We start from the raw sequence: 20514 nt of genomic DNA on the forward strand, positions 1-20514 counted from the left end.
AAGGCTTATTGATATAATAATTGATTTATTATTTTGTATTGTTAGCCAGAATATGTAATGTAATTACTAAAAAGTAAGGAAATAGACCATAATTTTAATGTACGTCAACAAAAATGAGACTTGTGAAAGAAATAATTTTAAAAAATCACATTTATATATTTTTTAAAAGACAGACAAATACTTAATGATGACAAGTGAAACATTTTCCAATTTGAGGTTTTATTATTTGGAAAATTAAGTCTCAAAAATTCAAGATACATTTGAATAACAAGTGCACACAAATTCAAAGTGAGGTTTAATATATGGCATAATAACAATGCTTAAGATCTGTCAAAATGTTTGTTTTACACCAGCGATGACTCCAAATCAGCAGCAGGAAAAAATCCAGGTTCAAGTAAGACATGTAGTTACAGTTTGTGTTAGTCCTTTAAGTTAAAAAGCAATTAAAAAAAAAAGAGAAAAAACACCTTAAAAAGAGAGAATTAATGAGCAGTGACTTATCAACATCGAGCTAGGCATCAAAATTAATCTACGACAAAACTTCAACCTCATGTGCTTCTCAAACTTAACTTAAATAGATCCTGAAAATATTTAACAAGTTTATTTTTTACTTTTTTTTTTTTACAAAGCATTTAACACTGATGAACGAAAACAGCTGATGGCAAATATTACAAAAAAAGAAAAATTGCAACCAAGAGCACATTTTCACAATTAAAACTATTAAAAAGAAAACTGGGTTTGCAATGAGCAGTTTAAGCCAATTATTTCAAATTAAACAACACTTATTAATTCTTTTTTTAATGTGATTTCTTCCAGTTACACAGAAGGTAATGAGACGTACCTGAACCCACTTCTCTACAACCAGAATCTATACTAAGCTACAGCACTGTGCGACACAAAGGAACATATTAAATAGAGGAAGATGGATCATATGCAGGCAGACCTCCCAGCTGGAGGGGCAACTACATGGCAAACCCATCGAGAATGATTTCTAAAAGATTATGTACAACATCAAGGCTGCAGTCCATCGGCACCCTAATACCTCCGACTGTTAAAAGTTAGTTGGCTCAGTTACAGTTCATAAATATTTTGAACCCGAAAGACTAGCAACTACATCACCTAACATCTATTCTTGCTTCCTATTCCTTTTAAAAGGGAGAGTTTGGACTTTTTGTGTGTGGTTGTTTGAGGTACAAATCCAGACTTCAATGTGAAGAAGCAGGGAAGAGCAATATGTATAAGAAACTATCTAAATCAGTTCAAAAAGGGTTCATACAGCTTTTTAGGAAAATAAAAGCACTTTCAAGGCATTTAAACCAAACATTTTCAAACCAGAAGCCTTTCTCATCATCTAAACTGTTGATTTAGATCTAATCGGCTGTTTGTATTAACTTTGTTTTGATCAACAGTCATGGAAAATTTTTTAGACCACCCTTGTTTTCTTCCATTTCTTGTTCTTTTCGATGCCTGGTACAACTAAAGGTACATTTGTTTGGACAAATATAATAACAAAAATAGCTGATGAGAGTTTTGATTTAAGAGCTGTTATCTAGGCATTTTCCATATTTTTCTTGATGATTTTGGTTATTATCCAGAAAACCAAGGAAAATGTCTAGATATCAGCTCTTAAATTAAACTCTTACCAGCTATTTTTGTTATCATTATATTTGTCCAAACAAATGTATATTTAGTTGTACCAGGCATTAAAATGAACAAAAAATTGAAGAAAATAAGGGTGGTCTAATAATTTTGTACATGACTGTATACTCAAAATCAATCATATTCCTATCCTTGAAAACATAACGGTTAATATTTATCCAAACTGTCAAGACCTTGTTAATCAAACCCTGATTTAAGTGTTCGCTATATTTACAAAGCTGCCACACTCCATTGACAAAAACAATAATTTAACCGTGCAGAGCGTGAGCGCGCTGGTCCACTGTTAGTTTGTTTGTGTAATTTTATTCCACGTAGATTAAGATTTCTCTAGTCAACAAGGTGTTGTTGTTTTACATGACTCTTTGTGGAGAAACTGAATTTTACTGATCAGTCACTCAAAAGGTGCTGTGTGCGATTCTTGAGAAAGAGTGGTTAAATACTGATGCTTCGGGTTGGTATGGTCATTGTACACCAACTAAAATGTCTTTAGTCGATCAGCCTTCACAATTAACACAAACTAGCAACAAAACAAGCTACAGGAGGTCAGTGGAGTTTGGTGGGTTTAAAGAGCACATAAATAACAACAGCTTCAATTCTTCCAAGTAAACTTAAACTGTGCTGTCTGACTGAGCGGTCTGGCGAGGTAAAGCAGTGAGAATATTCGAAGTATAGCGAACACTCAAACTGATATTGATTTTTTTAGGTGTCTAAATACATTTTGCTGCTGCCTCCGTCCACAGCAGTAAACAACCGATCGGGTTGGGCAGTGGATCATATTGTTGTTGTTTATACAGTTTCTTTAATACTTTTTATGCATGTATGTTTTCCACTATTAAGCTCTTTTAAAGCCCATCCATTAATATGCATCCACACAAAAATACAGTCATCGAAAAATTATTAGACCATTGTTTTCTTCAATTTCTTGCTCATTTTAATGCCTGGTACAACTAAAAGTACATTTGTTAGGGACAAATATAATGAAAACAACAAAAATACCTCATAAGAATTCAATTTAAGAGCTGACATCTAGCCATTTTCCATGGTTTTCTTCACAACCAAAATCATTATCAAGAAAACCATGGAAAATGGCTAGATGTCAGCCCTTTGAGCCTATTTTTGGTGTTATCATTTTTTTGTCAAAACAAATGCACTTATATTTGTACCAGGCATTAAAATAAACAAGAAAGAAAACAAGGGTGGTCATTATCATTTATCATTCATCATAATCATTTTTTCCATGACTGTATGTGTTAATCAACCAGCAGACCTGAACCACATACAATTTTCACACAATTGTCTGACTGGATTGAGACTGCTTCTCCAGGCTGGATGTGTGCCGACCACCATCTACACTGACTCTAGATAAGAACCTCAGACAACCTTCACTTCCACAAAAAACAAGCCAGACTCCCCCTTTAACTCCCGGCATTTGTGGCATCTGAAAAAAGAACATTTACATACAATTCAAAAACTAGTTTACACCAAATGTCCAGTATGTGCCTTCTTTCTTTCTTTCTTTCTTCCCCCTCTGGTCGACAGAGAACAAACTGATCACACTGGACATGTTTAGGTTTACAGTTCTACACATCACCGACAGCACTGACCAAAGGAATATATTTGTCGTTAATGTGGTGGCACTACGTTTGAGACGAGAGGGAGAAAATTCAAGGTGCATACATGTTATTCTGTTGGGCACGGCACAGTCATTTGGTTGGTGTGTGTGTGTGTGTGTGTGGGTGTGTGTGTGAGGCTGTTTGTCTGTTTGTCTGTGCAGGCGTAGGAACATGCAGAGATGTCTCATCCCTTGTCACAAAGTTGGAAACTAACAGGAAATCTGGTACTCAAGTCAAGGCTGGGTCACGATACCGACACACTTGTTATCCTTTCATACATAAGTATCCAGGTCTTCCAACATTTCTGGACAGGTTGTTGTAGCTTCTCAGTCTCAGGTGTAGGTGTAGGTGTGTGTGTGTGTGTGTGTGTGTGTGTGTGTGTGTGTGTGTGTGTGTGTGTGTGTGTGTGTCAGTGTTTGTCAGGTGCTGCGTGTGCTCGTCCATCCTGTGTGGCTGTGGTTAGTGCGGTGTTGTATTGTATCTAGATGTGCATGATTCTATGTGTACCAGTGTGTCTGAACCTCTACGGCGAGGCGCTGCGTACTAGGACAGACTATAGGAAAGCACTTGGGTTCGCTCGTGGATCCTTCTGGTTCCTGTAGCGCACGGCGAGCCACACCCCCAGGATCTGACAACGACACAAACACAAATATACACGTCATGAAACTGTATGTTAATTAAGAAAGGGACCCTCAAAGGCATCATCTCATATCTCGCGGGCACCCACTGTTGCACATTTGATTTAAATTATGTGTACATTATGATGGCTAACTAAAACAAAAAATATATATTTTCCTTATTTCTGTATTAATAAGTCTTTTTTACTGTTATAAACATTGAACATCATTTCTGTCTTAGCATTCAACATTTTTTTAGAAATGTTCTCTTTTGTTAGACCAATTTATTCCTTAAATTCAGTGTATTCTGTTAAAAAAGACATTAAAAAACATATATAAAAAACAAAACAAATGTATTTGTGGTAAGGATATGTATTATCAGTAATCATTCTACAGTCATGGAAAAAAATATTAGACCACCCTTGTTTTCTTCAAGTTCTTTGTTCCTTTTAATGCCTGCTTGTTTGGACAAAAATAATGATAACACCAAAAATAGGCTCAAAGGGCTGATATCTAGCCATTTTCCATGGTTTTCTTGATAATAAGCAATAAAACCATGGAAAATAGCTAGATATCTGCTCTTAAATTAAACTCTTATCAGATATTTGTGTTGGTATTGTTATATTTGTCCAAACAAATGTACCTTTAATTGTACCAGGCATTAAATGAACAAGAAAGCAAGGAGAAAACAAGGGCGGTCTAATCATTTTTTCCGTGACTGTATACATGAGAGACCTGGCCAAGAAAGCAGCATTAAAAAAGCAGCATAAAAAAAGAGACAAGTTACAACACGAAACACAATTCTCACATTTCCATAGTAAACATGCATAAAAAATTGGTCTTTTGTAATATTATTTTTTTTTTGAGACACTGAATTTTAGGTCTTTATTAAATGTAAGCAATAATCATTACAATTAGAAGAAATTAAATAAATAAAGACATGAAATGTTTCAGTGTGTGTGTAATGGATCTATATAATGTGTTATTTCCACTTTTTGAATTTAATTACTCACATAAACTTTTCTATGATATTCTAATTTATTGAGATGCACCTGTATTTTCTTTTAGAATTTTTGTCTTTTGTTCTGCCTATTTATTCATTATATTCAGTGTTATCTCTTATAAAAGACATATTAAAAAAACACATATAAAAGTTTCCACGCCCCTCCCTGGGGATCAGGACCCAAAAACCAGTGGATTAAATCACAGTTATAAGTAATTCATTTTATTTATTTGATTCATAATGAATTTCTATTTTTGGTAAGGATTTGTATTATCAGTAATTAATCTATATTTTTTATGACAGAGATAAAAGATAACTATTATATTTATGCAGATGTTGGGAAAGTAATTAGAGTATAAGTGGTGAAAAATCAATTAATAACTTAATTAAGAAGAGATTTGTACTTCTTTTTACTCCTGTTCCAACATGTAAACTAAGGTTGTAAATCCTTAGTTTGTGGTTGTAAATATAACTTGTTTGTATGATCATTTCTCTCTTTATTTTAATAGAAAATGTCACAACAGAATCCATCAGCAGGTCATCATGAGACAGGGCTGGTTGGTAAACAACTGTAGCTGTTAGCAGCTAAAACGCAAGCCAGACAGGAGCATGCGAGCGATAATCAGTCACGATAGCTTCATCCTTTCCTCTTTGCACCGAGGCGTTTATTCCCCCCCGGGCGTCTTGCTTGCAGCATTATACATAATTTCATTCAGAGTCACTAAACTCTGTCCACGTTTGTGAACAAATGTGGAATTTCGCCTTTGGCTTCCATGGATGGTTAAAACACATCATAATAAAACACAATACTTTGAAAAGGCAACAACAGCTTCATCCGAATGTGATGTTTGTTTACAAATTAAGCAAAAAGTTGTTGCAATTCAAATGAAAGACTTTTTGTAAATTTTCTTGCCTGTCGTCACACTATCACACCATCTCACCTTATCATATCGCACAGACAGGAAAAAAATAACCAAATCTAGGCTTAAAACAGTGATATCAAATCTAAATAACTTAATTATACATGTCTTAACTCAATTTCTGCCAAAAAATAAACCCCTTGGTATAACCAGATCCTGTCAAATTCTGCTCCTCAGAGACAATGGCCCTGATTTATTAAACGAGCATACGACAGAAAGTGAGCATAAAGTGGGCGCACCATCATTTCTACGCAAGCCTTGGCATTTATCAATTTGGACGTGATCGGAGGGTACGATCAGATCTCACGTCTGCTCTCAGCTTGTGTGCGTACATTTGAGTCAGCGTGAAGTCCACACGTCTGAGTCAGAGAATTGATCTTGGACTATTGTATCGATGCCTGGAGCTGATCAAACTCTGCCGCGTCTTGTTTTTTTAATGGTGACAAACCAAAGAATGTTAAGGGTTTCACTTTTTATGCTGCCAAACAAAACCAGTTTGTTCTGTTGCAGCTGTTGGAAGTCATCGTTTCACTTTCTGCCTCTGAGAAATTCCTCTTCTTTTGGAATTAAAACTTACTTTAAAACATTGTTTACCTCCTTCAACCAAAAAGCTGTGAAAACTTCTAAGTCCGTGCTCCAAATGTAAAATATTCACCGAACTTGTTTGAGTTTATAACGATCAGTACTCTTATTTCATAAACCTCCGTTGCTGCGTATTTCTGTAATATGTCTATTTCACTCCTGTTGTTATTTGTAATGGTGCACTTTGCTAATAAAGCTGACTTTAGGGGGGAAAGAAATCCTCTATTTGGCCGTATTGCGTCCTTCGGTGTCGTAAACTCTCCAGGCGAGCCATCTGAATAGGGTATATATTATGGCGTGGTATTTAAATTACACTTGTTTCGAGCCGCCACATTTATCAACAGCCGGTCATTTTTACGCTGTGATTGAAGAGAAACGATCGTTTGATAAATCACACGGGACCCTGTCGAAATATATGCTTAGATCTGCACTCGTTTCTACTCTTGTTTGATAAATGAGGGCCACTGTGAAGACATAATTGATCGAATGGTCACGGGACAAATATTCACTGAAAATCTGTTTACACAGAGCAGAGAGGAGAGGACAGGTTGTAAAAATGAAAATAGTTCAATATGTATAGCATGTGGACCCCATTTTTTCCCAAAAGAAAAGGTAAAACTTGTGGACACTTGGAAAAATGTTGCCTTTCTCTTCCAGTTGTTGTAAAATGAATAAATAAATTCAACTTGTTTTTTCATTAAATGTGTTATTCTGCACCAAAGACATGACTTCTCTGTACTTCTAACCACAAGTTTGCTTGCCCCCAGAGGTGCAGGACTGATATATTGCAGTGAAAAACGAGGTCACAGTGAGTTAAATATGACAGGAGCACATGACACTGCTAACACACGACCCAGCCAGGAACATGCAAGTGCTAATCAGTCATAATATCGTCTTCCTGCTTCTCTGTACTGAGCCGTTCATCCCCCAAGGCATTTTACTCTTAGCATTATACATCATTTCATTCAGAGTCACTAAACTCTGCCGCTAACAGGACAATTACATCACTGCCTCATCTCTCTGTCTGCAAAGTATTCCAGCTTATAGTCCAACAGAGTGGATGGTTTAACATCATTTAACCCTGTAGAAAGGTATGTTTTCTTTAAAAGACCGCCAAAATACATTGTTTCTCGTAAAAAAAAAAAAAATTTAAAAAAGAAACTGTAAAAACAGGTATTAACGACAAAATTTGAACTTTCTGACAATCATTGAACTGCTACGAAGGGTTCCGTTAGAAAAGGGACAAAACGAAGCTTAAAATTTTGATATTTCTGTCAGAATCTCTTAATTCTATGTGTCATTTAAAATAAAGCGTTTGCACTAACCAGGTCCTGTTAAAAACATTAAATTCTGCTCCCCAGAGACACTGTGAAGACATGATTGATTCTGCTGAGACCAACGGTCACGTGACAAATATTCACTGAAAATCTGTTTACACAGAGCAGAGAGGAGAGGACAGGAAAGGCTGTTCACACAGAGCAGAGAGGAGAGGACAGGAAAGACTGGAAACATGACAATCCCCCCTATTATTCCTGAATCTCAGAGATACAGTAGTGTTCAAAATAATAACAGTCCAATGTAACTAACCAGATTAATCCAGGTTTTTAGTACATTTTTTTTTGCTACATGGCAAACAAGGTACCAGTAGGTGCAGTAGATTCTCAGAAAACCAACAAGACCCAGCATTCGTGATATGCAGCTCTTAAGGCTGTGCAATTGGGCAATTAGTTGAAAGGGGTGTGTTCAAAAAAATAGCAGTGTCTGCCATTGACTTCACAAACTCAAAACTATTTTGTACAAACTTTTTTGTTTCTAGGATTTAGCAATCCTGTGAATCACTAAACTAATATTTAGTTGTATGACCACAGTTTTTTATAACTGCTTCACATCTGTGTGGCATGGAGTCAACCAACTTGTGGCACCTTTCAGCTGTTATTCCACTCCAAGATTCTTTATCAACATTCCACAATTCATTTACATTTCTTGGTTTTGCTTCAGAAACAGCATTTTTGATGTCACCCCACAAGTTCTCAATTGGATTAAGGTCCACTCCATAAAATCAATGTTGTTGGTTTGGAACCATGATTTTGCTGGTTTACTAGTGTGTTTGGGGTCATTGTCTTGTTGAAACACCCATTTCAAGGGCATGTCCTCTTCAGCATAAGGCAACATGACCTCTTCAAGTATTTTGACATATGCAAACTGATCCATGATCCCTGGTATGTGATAAATAGGCCCAACACCATAGTAGGAGAAACATGCCCATATCATGATGCTTCACCACCATGCTTCACTGTCTTCACTGTGTACTGTGGCTTGAATTCAGAGTTTGGGGCTCGTCTCACAAACTGTTTGCGGCCCTTGGACCCAAAAAGAACAATTTTACTCTCATCGGTCCACAAAATGTTCCTCCATTTCTCTTCATCATCCTGGAGCTGATCATTGGCTGAGCCTTTGCCATTCTGCTTATTCTTCCATCCATTTTGATGGTTGTCTTCCGTTTTCTGCCACGTGTCTCTGGTTTTGCTCTCCATTTTAAAGCATTGGAGATCATTTTAGCTGAACAGCCTATAATTGTTTGCTGTAAAAGTGCACTGTTCTTCTGAACAATGTCTTGAACGACCCATTTTCCTCAGGCTTTCAAAGAGAAATGCATGTTCAACAAGTGCTGGCTTCATCCTTAAATAGAGGCCACCTGATTTACACCTGTTTTTTCACAAAATTGATGACCTCACTGATTGAATGCCACACTGCTATTTTTTTGAACACACCCCTTTCAACTAATTGCCCAATTGCACAGCCTTAAGAGCGTGAATATCACGAATGCTGGGTCTTGTTGGTTTTCTGAGAATCTACTGCACCTACTGGTACCTTTGACATTTAGCAATAAAAAATATACTAAAAACCTGGATTAATCTGGATAGTCACATTGGACTGCTATTATTTTGAACACTACTGTATGTGGCTTTGGATGAAGTTTTCAATCACTCCAGTTCGTGTTCAACTCAACTCAACTCAGTGTCTTTTGGCCCTCAGAGACTTATTAGACTGATTAAATGAGCGGATGGTTAGCAGATGTAGGCTCGTTGACCAGAAGCTCACCTCTGTGAAGCTGAAGAAAAGCCCGACGCCCCCGAGGATCTTCAGAGCCTCTGTTGCATGAGTCAGCATCATATCCCCGCAGGTGTAACAGCCAGTTTGTGTTTTGCACAACTTGAATGAAAGACACAAAAAAAAGAAGAAAAGGCCTTTAGTCTTCTGCAGGATGAGTCAAGGGTTTTTCAGCTAAGCCAGTATTAGCTCTGAGAACTACAGAAAATGTACTTTTAACTTATCCTGGTGAAGGGAAGTGCTTATGTGACTTTATTCAGCGTGGCATATTGTGTAACAGGAAACATACTGTGAAACTGCAATATTTTTGGAAGATGCAGTTGAACTTTTTTTTTCAAGAATGCTACAATGTGAATGAACATTAGTTGCATAATGCAGCGACTGTCAAAAGAGGTTTTCTATTAAGACATGCATTGTTTTTCTTGATGAAGAAATGAAAAAAATGATATGTTAGACTCACAGCAGGGCAGAAATGTACGTCCTGATCAAACTGTGTCCGGCTGGCGGTGACGTTGAGTAGCCCACAGCAGTTCAGCTGGCTCTCCAGGTCTGTCTTGGTCTTATTTTCCAACATTCCCCAGGCAGAGTTCAGAAGTCCCTCCTGGAAAGACAAATAAACAGGGTTCTTACTGACGAATAAACCAGTTGTTACAGCTTTTTATGACTAAGATTCAAGCACTTTCATGATAGCTAAACCAAAGATGTCCAGACTTAAATCATATTCAAACTTGTTACTTTTGATGTGACGATAAAGGCTTTGAGCCTGGACAACTTTGTAATCCAATTGTGAAAAGTTGTGTGAATAAAAGCAGATTAAGACAGAATGCAGTGGAACAGACAAATGCATCCTTTTCATCTTAGACACCCTCATCAGTCAAACAGCTCGGGGACGGGACGGTTCCACTTCAAAAATGTTCAAACTTCAAGCCTTTATCATCTCACCAGTTACTATAAATTTAATTGTGAAATTTTACCATATGTTACCTTTAATTTTGATTGTATGTTTTGATCATGATTATTTAATTATAATTACAAGAATGATTGAGTCGATGAAACACCGTATTATGTAGAAAACAAAGCATAAGCCTAAACAAGCATACACTTGAACACATAATGTCTTAAATTAAGCCTTTTCCAAACCCTCAGGACTTTTTGCAGACCCTCAATAAAATGAGGCTACTTTCTGTATTCATTCAGACATAAATATGTTATGATAAGTGTTAAACTCTCAATGTAAGAGAAGAAAACAGTAAAAATAAAGTTTGCTCACCTGCTGCCCACGATTCATTGCCAAGCAGGAACAGGAAACTCCGAATTGGAACAGGAAAACGATGAAAAGAATGACCATGTACTGGGAGCAAGAAGTCAAGGAAACAACGGTGCAAAGCGAGCAAAACATTAACACACACAAGAACAAAACATTAACACACACAAGAACAAAACATTAACACACACAAGAACAAAACCACATTTTCAAATCAACTGCAGCTGAGCCAACGAGGGTAAAGGATACAAAGAAAAGCATGACTTGGTGGTGGTGTATTGCTCCGATGAGTCCAACAATAGCGATGAGCAGCAGGAAGACGCCCACTGCGATTACCCCTCCGATGATGTGGATGCTCGACACCAGGCCGAACCCCTTCCCCCATGCTGCTACTCCGATCAGCAGCAGCCCGACCAGCTGGAGGGAGCAGAGGAAAGGGAGGTTAACCAGAGTCAGCTGAGGCAGGACGGAGCGGATCATGCGGTCACGGTGCCGAGTTTTGATTACCACAAACACCAGTTATCCTTTAAACACCAGTTTAGGCCTCTGATGATTCAAGTTAAAGTGTTTGCCTACTGAATAATGCAGGTAGAGCACAGCAACAGTCACAGAGAAAGAAACAACTCTTCACGTGGCCCTGCGTCATAAGACTGCTGAATAACAACTGCTTACTGATTTCAATCATCTGGAACAAATTAAAAACATTGAGTTCCTTATGACGTTTTGTTTCTTGAATTAATTACTCCTAATTGAAAGTAAGTTTTGCTTAGTTTCTGCAATATTAAAAGCTTAAATAACAAGCTGGTGCCTTTATTTCCGATGGGAGCTGACAAAATCTTACATCATTTCATAAAAGGGACTATTTGTCCTCGATTTTATGCATTTTTCCTTCACTGCTCTGATTTTACACAGCAACCACAGCATCACAGTTACAGTGACTCATCTGTCAACATGTTTCGTGGCACACGTTCCAAAGTTTTCTGCCTTGGGTGGGTCGTATCTCAAGTGTTTCTTTCAGCAGTGAAGCAACTGCTTGGCTCACGGTGTGTCACAAATCAAGCCAAACAAATGCAAAGCTACCTTTAATCCCTCGTATCACACACAGTGCCTACCTGTCAGAACGAAGACAGCAGGTAAGAGTAAGACGAACGCAAACAACTGAACAAGACTTCAGTTAAAAGCTTAAGTAAATTGTATAAGTTAACTGCAATGCAGTTTGACAACAGCATTTAGGCTTAATAGAGGTATTCTGATAGCATTATATCACAGTAGGGCTGCAACTAACAACTGGAACAAAGAAACGGTCCATTCTGAATTCAACTATATATACCAATTTTCCCCCTCTAAAATAATTTTCAGGGAAATATATCCATCGTGCTCTTATCTTCAAATTTATTCAATTTTCTGATCGAGTCCAAACCCCAAAAATATACAGTTTATCATAAAAAAGGCAGCATATTGTTGCATTTGTTAATGCTAATACACTGGTGTTAGGATCAGGATTAAGTCTTGTAACTATTTTAACTGTTTATTACTTTTATGAATGCATGTTTATTATATTTGTATGTTGTAATTGTAGAGCAATCTGTGGCACGATAATTAATAAAGTTCTATTGTCTCTTATTGTTTGAAAAGACATAACTATTACATCTGTAGTGATTGTATATTTGGTACATCAGTTTGTTGCACAGATAACATCATTGTTTGGATTTTCTTTTATTTGCACTCTTTCTTTGCAAGAATATCACTTTGAATAAATACAGTTATATCTTCATTTTTTAAAAGGACTACTCTTTTAGGTTCTGCACAATATAAATAGACATGACAGGTCAGTTAAGCATTAATGTCCTTCTGCCCACTGGACACATCAACCAGCAACACTGAGCTCATGGCAGAAGAGGAGCAGGGTGAACACACCAGTAATGTATGATGACACATTTATAGACTCAACAATAGAAACAGCTGTATGATATGATGGAATGCAACAGCCCTGTAATGAATAAAACCTGACATAATCCTTTCATGGGACAGCTACTAGTTTGTTATGTAGATTCAGGTGTATTTTGAGGCTATATCTACCCAATTCTATTTCATTTAATTGATTTATTTAGAATAACAAAGCTCACTAAACACATTAAACACAAACAAACACTGCCTAATTGCTACCTTAGTTTCAGACACACAGTCCAACACTGTAAATTGTGCTGCGATTTGTTACTTTTACTGTTTTTCACTTATGTTGCTATTCATCATTTTACTGTTTACACATCCCAGTTTTGCAAATGTTCTCCTGTAGGCTTGAATATCTTCCTATAATCTTGAAGATAGCAATGCATAGAACTCTTTGTACTTGCACTCATTCGACACTAACTGTGCACTTCCATATTTGAAATGTTTGCCTTTTTAGTTTGTTTATTACGTATGTCTTCTTGTACTCAATGAGGAACAGCGTTGTATACTTGTATACAATGACAATAAAGGCTTTCTATTCTAGGCAACGAGAATCCTAAACACAAACACAAACCACAGCTCTAAAATTCACCATAAAGTCACAATGTCTAGTTTCAGAAAAGGTTATATTCCTCTAGGACTGCTGTACTAGATTTAATCAGCACAACAAGTTCACGGTGAGTTTACGTTAGCTGAGCTGAAGCCAACATGTTGACTATCACCACTCACATGACTGAAACAAAAACACACACATGGGCTGATTAAATCTTGTTGTGACAGGTTTTGGTGTGATAAGGACAGAGGGAGTGGGAGATTAGCCATCTAGACATGTCAGTTTCACATTTTTGGGGTCAGTTGGCCTCCCAGCTAACGGTAGCTTCCATACACATAATGGCGCTAGCTAAAAGGCTAGCTACGGTGAGTTAAAATCACTACTTTCTATATTTATTTATAGTAAGGAAACGAATGTCTAACTTGTATGATATATATTGAGAAGATATTGGTCCATACCATGTATCGGCTGCAAAATAAAAACAGAGGAATGTGAAACAAAAGGTGAAATCAGTTCATCTTTGTGAGCCGTTAGTTCATTCAGAAGCTAGCTGGGCTAAGCTAATGTGGCTAGCTCAAAGTTAGCATGATGATGATCCATTTTGTTCACTCACCATGTAAACCACATTCAGGGAACAAAGCGCATTTTTGGAGCAGGTGAAACCGCCACAGACCATATTCGAAGAACCTCTATCGGCTGACGGATAAGACTTAAATGTAAAACAAAGTGAGTGTAGTCGGGCTCTCCGGGGCGCTAAAGGCTGGACACCAATGTTTTTGGTCAGCGGAGGGCGTGACTGATGACGTCAGCGCCGCATGTGACGCTCGTCGACGTCATCCTTCTGTAAAAAAATATTCAACAATTAGCTTGTTCTGAACCCTCTGAACCCCAAACACTTTACTCACTCCAATATATAAAGTCTATATAAATCTATAAGTCCTGCAGCTCTATGGAATCAGCACAATCATGGTTAGATGTGAGAACAACTCAAACATGTCTTTGTGCAGAATAACACAGAATGACAGAAATCCTAGAAAAAAAAATGTACTACTGATATATGTACTCTGCACTATATATGTACTATAATATATATCATTTCTGATGAGAAAAAGTTGGTGAGGGGTAATATCAGAGAGTGGGGAAGGGCTATAATGCTACTTTTTAAGTGCGCTAACCTGCTGTTTTAGGGTGTTTTTTTGCTCTTTTTAAACTTTACTCACTATGTCCTTGTATTTCACTGCAAAATATAAAATATGTATAAAATCTATAAGTTCTGCAGCTCTATGGAATCAGCACAAACATGGCTAGAAGTGGGAACAACTCAAACACGTCTTTGTGCAGAATAACAGTTAGAATGAATGAATTTCTCTGATAAACTATCTTTTTTAAATTTGAAAAACATGGAATTTATATACACACAACACTTTTATTAAGTGCCTGCAAGTCTCACATATAATGGGGAAAAAATGTGTCTCCACATATTCTACATATTAAACTATTTGCATTTTTTCAACCTCTCCTCTCCTGTCCCCTCCTTTCTGCTCTGTGTAATTAGATGTTATGTCAGAATATTTAGTTAAAGAATAGATAAAAATTAAATAAACAGCTAACATTTCATCACCTAAACCATTGTTTCCTGCTTTATACGTTCTTTAATAAAATATTCATATCTGCATATATCAGACTTACAGCCTCTCCTGTCCTCTCCTCTCTGCTCGGTGTAAACAGCCTGAAGTTTTGTCCGATTTTCAGTGCATATTTATCACAGACCGTTCGTCTCAGCAGAATCAATCATGGCTTCACAGTGCTGCTGAGTTTTTTGCAACAAAGACGCAAAATTATAGCAGACAGCAGGCAAATGAAACAAAAATGCAAATAAGTGGGTAGAAGCAATATACACAATAAAAATATATTAATATTTACAAGAATAACCAGCAAACTCCAAAACTTGATCATAACCAGGGAAGTAATGTGCAAGTAAAAATGACTAATTGAAATCTATGAATGTGCAAATATGTTCAAAGTTTGATTATTACACATAAGATGTCTCCTATAAAAGTCACTCCTAGTGTTTGTTTGACTTGTAAACTACAGAATCCCGTACGTATGACATGACATATTTAAGATAAAGGCATGGAAACTCTCCACCCATCAGCAGGTGAAACAGCTTTCTGTTATCAGACTCTGCACACACATCACTCTGCACCGTGAAGGTTAAACAACCAGGTGATGTCACAATAAGTGAAGCGCAGAGCCACTTTAAAGTTCGAACCTTTTTGTTCCTTCTGTCACCACACAGGTGAAACTACTCACCTTCAGTTAAATATAAGAAAATAATAATATATGCCATTATTAATCCTTCACACCGAAAATTAAATACTCATCTCAAATTAATTGAAAAATTATTAAATAACTAAAATTTAGTTTGTGTTATTGGGCATTTATACTGATGAATTCTCTGTCAGGAAAATGTATGATAATAATCTTTACTTCACAAACAAAATCATATTCACAGAAACAACTAGAAAACTAGAGCCTTGTTTAGTCTTATTTGTAATAATAGCAATAAAAATAATAATGTTATTTGCAGAGCAAAGTACAAAGAGTTTCACAGAAAGAAAAATAAAATAAAATACCAAAATAAACAATAAAATACACGAAAGACAAACATAAAAAATTAAGAGCAATAAAAAAATCAAAAACCAATAAACAATAAATAAATAAAATAAATAAAATAAAATCCAAAAATTCTGAAAATACAGGATCCCAGAGTGTTTTTGAGAACAGTGAGTCTCCTCAACAGACTCTCTGTGGTGATGAAAGGACACTTGTTACACAAGGATTACAAAACAGGCCTCAGTACTACAGCAGGGAGACATCTGTGGTGCAGCATAACTGAGACAAACACACAAATGTTTTCACATTAACAGTCGTTTATTTACTCATAAATCAGTCTCTGCACACAACTGCACAGAGTTCACTGAGGGAAGAGTAATCTGGAACAACAAGCTGCTCCACTGATAAATGTGTACATTAATATATGCCATATGTTGTTAAGGGGTAATATCATAGTGGCGAAGGGTTATAAAGCTATTTTTTAGTGTCCTAACTCTCTGAACCCCAACAAGCTGTTTCAAGTGTATTTTCACAGATTTTTTTTAAATTTTTTAAATTGGAATAAAATATAATTTATGTAAACACTTTTCATGAATGTCATGAAGATTGGGGGAAAAAATTGGGTCGCCATTTCATACATATTGAACGATTTGCATTTTTACAGCCTCTCCTCTCTGCTCTGTGTAAACAGCCTCTCCTGTCCTTTCCTCTCTGCTCTGTGTAAACAGATTTTCAGTGAATATTTGTCACGCGACTGTTGGTCTCAGCAGAATCTTGAATAGAATCTTGTTAGTGCAAACGCTTTATTTTAAATGACACATGTAGAATAAAGATATTCTGACACAAATACCAACATTGTTTAAACGTCGTTTTAGTTACTTTTTTCAAATGGAAACTTTTATAACCGATGATCCATCCAAGGACTGACGGAATATTCAAATTGATATAGGCCAATATCTGACATAAGTGGGTCAGGCACCACAGATATTTGTAAATATGTACTCTTCTCTGTATGTCTGATAAAAGTGGACATTTCACACCAGTTGTGATTACACTTTCATTATTATTATGTTTTTAAAATACAGTTTCTTCATGAACAGCAGCAGAGCGTGTTATGTGAGACAAATGGCAGCCTCAGGCACCTTTTCAACGGTGTGGCCACACAGCAGCCAAAGCTGCGCGTAGAGAAGAATACGGTATGAAATAAGGAAGTGAATTCAGTTCAGTTTAAACCTGCAGAGGAAACTGAGACACACATTGTCGTGCGCTGACTTTTTGTGGTCTGGAGAGTGAGAGAGCGAGAGATAGAGAAAGAGAGAAACACCCTGACGCCGCCGCTTCTTTTTCTGCTGCTTCTGTATCCTAAAAGTTCTTGTGAGGAACAAACAAGTCTGGGAATTCAAATGGGCTGAAACAAGGCTCTTTAGCTTCATTTTTTTTTTTACCAAAAGAAGGTCCATGTGTGTCAGGATGAACAGCAACAGCAAGTCGGTAAACTCCACTGCGATAAAAGCAGAGATCAAGAGGCACGACTCTCTCCAGAGTGCAATCAACAGACTCTACAAGCAGTTTGAAAGAGTGTCGGAGCCTCAGCTGCGCTCGGGCCTCAAAGTTTTCCTCCACAGCATTCAAGGTGAGCTCGTCCTGCTTCAGATCTGTTCATGTTTGTTGAATTTAAGGGAAGAAAAACAACATTTTACCTGCACGATAAAGCTCTTATTGACAGAATTTTGATGCACGATCTGCCTCAGAGGCTTCTCTCTTTATGTATAACTTGATAAATAACAGAAATGTTGTGCAGACTTTGTTTCACAGTGAGTTTGGTGGCTGAGTGTGGGAGAACACGATAGGTGATCTTTTAGCTTCCTCTGAGTTTCCTGTGTCACTCAGTGCGTCTTTTTAGGAGGAAGTTGGTGTTCATTTTCATTTATACCTCACGGCGACGTGAAAGAAATCACCTCCTGCCGCGTGGAGCGCACTGTAGTGGCATTTATCTATCAGTCGGCCTCTGGACAAGGCCGACCAATGGCAGCATCCCTCAACAGCCATCGCCATGGCAGCAGGATGAAACCTGCTGTGCGGCCTACTTCCTGTCTGCCAATCTGCAACTGCCCTCAAAGCCACTTCCTTTCAGACAAACAGGGCCTTTACATGATCAGTTTTACATCATTTCCTCATAACGCTACTTCCCACCCTTTCTTGTTAATGTGACACTACATGTTACTGTCAAACTCCCTGAGAGCTTTTCTGTAGAAGACGCACATGTGACGTCCAGGAGTCTTCACATCCTTTACGTCAGTAAAATAAAAGTCCTGCATTCAGCTACTTTAACCCTCTGAAGCCCAACAAGTTTCAAGGAGGTTTTTGCTCTTTTTTTTACTTACTGCGTCCTTGTATTTCACTGCAATATATAAAATATACATAAAATCTATAAGTCCTGCAGCTCTATGGAATCAGCACAATCATGGCTAGAAGTGGGAACAAAAAAACAACAACTTGGAATTTATATATAAACACTTTTCCAAGTGCCCACAAGTATCATGAAAAATTGTGTATCCACATATTGTATAAATTGAAGTATTGTCATGTTTCCAGCTTCTCCTGTCCTCTCCTCTCTGCTCTGTGTAAACAGATTTTCAGTGAATATTTGTCAAGTGACCGTTGGTCTCAGCAGAATCAATCATGTCTTCACAGTGTCTCTAAGGAGCACAATTTAATGTTTTTAACAGGATCTGGTTAGTGCAAACACTTTATTTTAAATGACACATGGAGAATAAAGAGATTCTGACACAAATATCAACATTTTAAGCTTTGAAAACTTTTGTAACCCAATTTATTCTTTGTCAAATTATGGATTTTGTTTCATCTTGTGCACCCATGACACTTATTTGGCCACCAGTGTTGGAAAGTAACAAAGTACATGTACTCAATAACTGTTCATAAGTACTTTAATTTGATGTACGTTACTTGAGTATTTCCATTTTTTCATACTACTCCTCTACATTAAAATGTCAGTTGGAGCGACGAGAAATTTTTCAGAGTAAGATTTTACATTTAAAAACAAGATAAATCAAGATTATAAAATACAATTGTTAAACATAACCTTAAAACCTCCCTTTTCAGCCAGGCATCTGATTATTTACATTAATTCACTCACTTACTTTATTGTACTCATGTTGTGAAATATTCTTATTTTTTATTTTATTATAATTAATATTAATATTAATATGTTTTTCCCTCTTATCAATTTTATCCATTTAAAAAAATCTACCTTTAATTTAACCATGTATAATTATTAATAGTGTTCACGTCTATTATATAGTTTGTTTTGTCTTTTTTAAATACATTTTTTCGTTTTATTTACTATTGATTTTATTAGAAAATTGTATTATTATTTTTATTAAGAATATTAAAGCATTTAAATCTATTTTATTATCATTTTTATTGTTTGGTCTTTTTAATTTATTTTATCTATTTTATTTTAAGCAGTATTTAAATTTTTTCTTTGATTATAGCTTTTCAAGCTATTTTATTAAATAAATTAAAAAAATTAAAATCCTTTTATTATTTATGTCTGAAACTGCGACCGTGTATCAGTTTTACAGTGTTTGAGGACATGTTATTTTTTTCAGATTTAGGAAAATTCATCCCAGTTAGATAAATGTAGGAAAAAACTACTATATGTCCCTGAATTTGAATGCAGTAGCAGTAGAATATAAAGCTGCATTAAAAATAGAGACTTGTACTTTAGAGTTATACACGTACTTTACACTGTTCGGGGAGGTCAGATTGGGAGGAATAACCTTAAGCAATAACCAGCTTACCTTTTTTATTTCATCCATTTATTCATTAGCTGTTTCATTCATTCTGCTGTTTGTGTGTGAAGAGAAGGTCAGTCAGCCCCCTGATGGATTCTGGGAAGCTTTGAGGTCTTTTTAGGATCTGGCAGATCTCAACACACTCTGAGAAAAACCCGTCCCATATGTGTTAAAACATTCAGCTGATTTTTCTGTGTATAATTAGGCTGCTGGAGTGGGGATCAAAGTGAGTGTATCCTCCACGGGGCCTGGATCTGTGAGAGTAGAGTTCACTGGTGCTAAAAAGAGAGCCACCTCTGTGTTTTTGGACTTAATAAGCGAGTGTCTGTCTGACTGTGTGCCAGGGAAAGGGCTGGGGGGGAGAAAAATGAAAAGAAGAAGATGGAGATGGAGAAAAGGAGCTAAATGAAGACATTTAAATGTGAATCTGACTGGTGGTGTTCACTGCAGCATAGCAGCAGAGCGGGGGGCAGAGACAGAAAGGACAGCTCCCAGTGAAGGAGAAATGAAAAATCACCCAGCATGACCACTGCCCTTGGCCAGTGTCCATCTGACGGCAGCCGCCCATAGGTGTCAATGTGTGTGTGTGTGTGTGTGTGTGTGTGTGTGTGTGTGTGTGGGCTTTGTCTGCTTGCATGTGAGAGAGAAAAGAGAGTGTTTCTAAAAAGTGTCTGCCCGAAGACAACCTGATTTTCTGCATTATATGTGGGTGTCTATTTCCAAATAATTAGATTCAGCGTGCAGCGCTGCAAGCTGCAGCAGCCTGACGTGCACTCTCTCTCTCACAGACATGTCATGTCCTCATGCT

At 36.9% G+C, this 20514-nt stretch overlaps 2 protein-coding genes across 2 annotated transcripts in view; one reads left to right on the top strand and one right to left on the bottom strand.

Annotated features, from left to right (window-relative positions):
• Positions 1-202: 202 nt before the first annotated feature.
• On the bottom strand, positions 203-14049 carry tspan31 (tetraspanin 31). Its single transcript, XM_059332806.1, has 6 exons — positions 13886-14049; positions 11019-11186; positions 10776-10856; positions 9966-10106; positions 9497-9607; positions 203-3900 (listed from the first exon to the last, which is right to left on the bottom strand). Exons 1-6 carry the CDS (start codon positions 13946-13948, stop codon positions 3826-3828), a joined length of 639 nt encoding a protein of 212 aa, XP_059188789.1. The 5' UTR covers positions 13949-14049; the 3' UTR covers positions 203-3825.
• A 3165-nt stretch (positions 14050-17214) lies between these two features.
• The window catches only part of agap2 (ArfGAP with GTPase domain, ankyrin repeat and PH domain 2), a 42912-nt gene continuing 39612 nt past the window's right edge, over positions 17215-20514 (top strand). The window contains exon 1 of the mRNA XM_059332799.1: positions 17215-17521. Coding sequence (XP_059188782.1) covers positions 17347-17521 — 175 coding nt within the window. The 5' untranslated portion in view covers positions 17215-17346. The remainder of the gene's footprint in view (positions 17522-20514) is intronic.

Source organism: Centropristis striata, chromosome 5 (assembly GCF_030273125.1).
Source record: "Centropristis striata isolate RG_2023a ecotype Rhode Island chromosome 5, C.striata_1.0, whole genome shotgun sequence".
NCBI lineage: Eukaryota > Metazoa > Chordata > Actinopteri > Perciformes > Serranidae > Centropristis > Centropristis striata.

Bases quoted from the DNA above. Each gene is read 5' to 3' on its own strand.
- tspan31 (XM_059332806.1), bottom strand. From the start codon at position 13,948: ATGGTCTGTGGCGGTTTCACCTGCTCCAAAAATGCGCTTTGTTCCCTG. The intron at 10,857-11,018 runs GTATCCTTTACC...TCTTGCTCCCAG, and splicing joins ACCAAGTCATGCTTTTCTTT to TACATGGTCATTCTTTTCAT. The intron at 9,608-9,965 runs GTGAGTCTAACA...CTTTCATTCAAG, and splicing joins ACGTACATTTCTGCCCTGCT to TTGTGCAAAACACAAACTGG.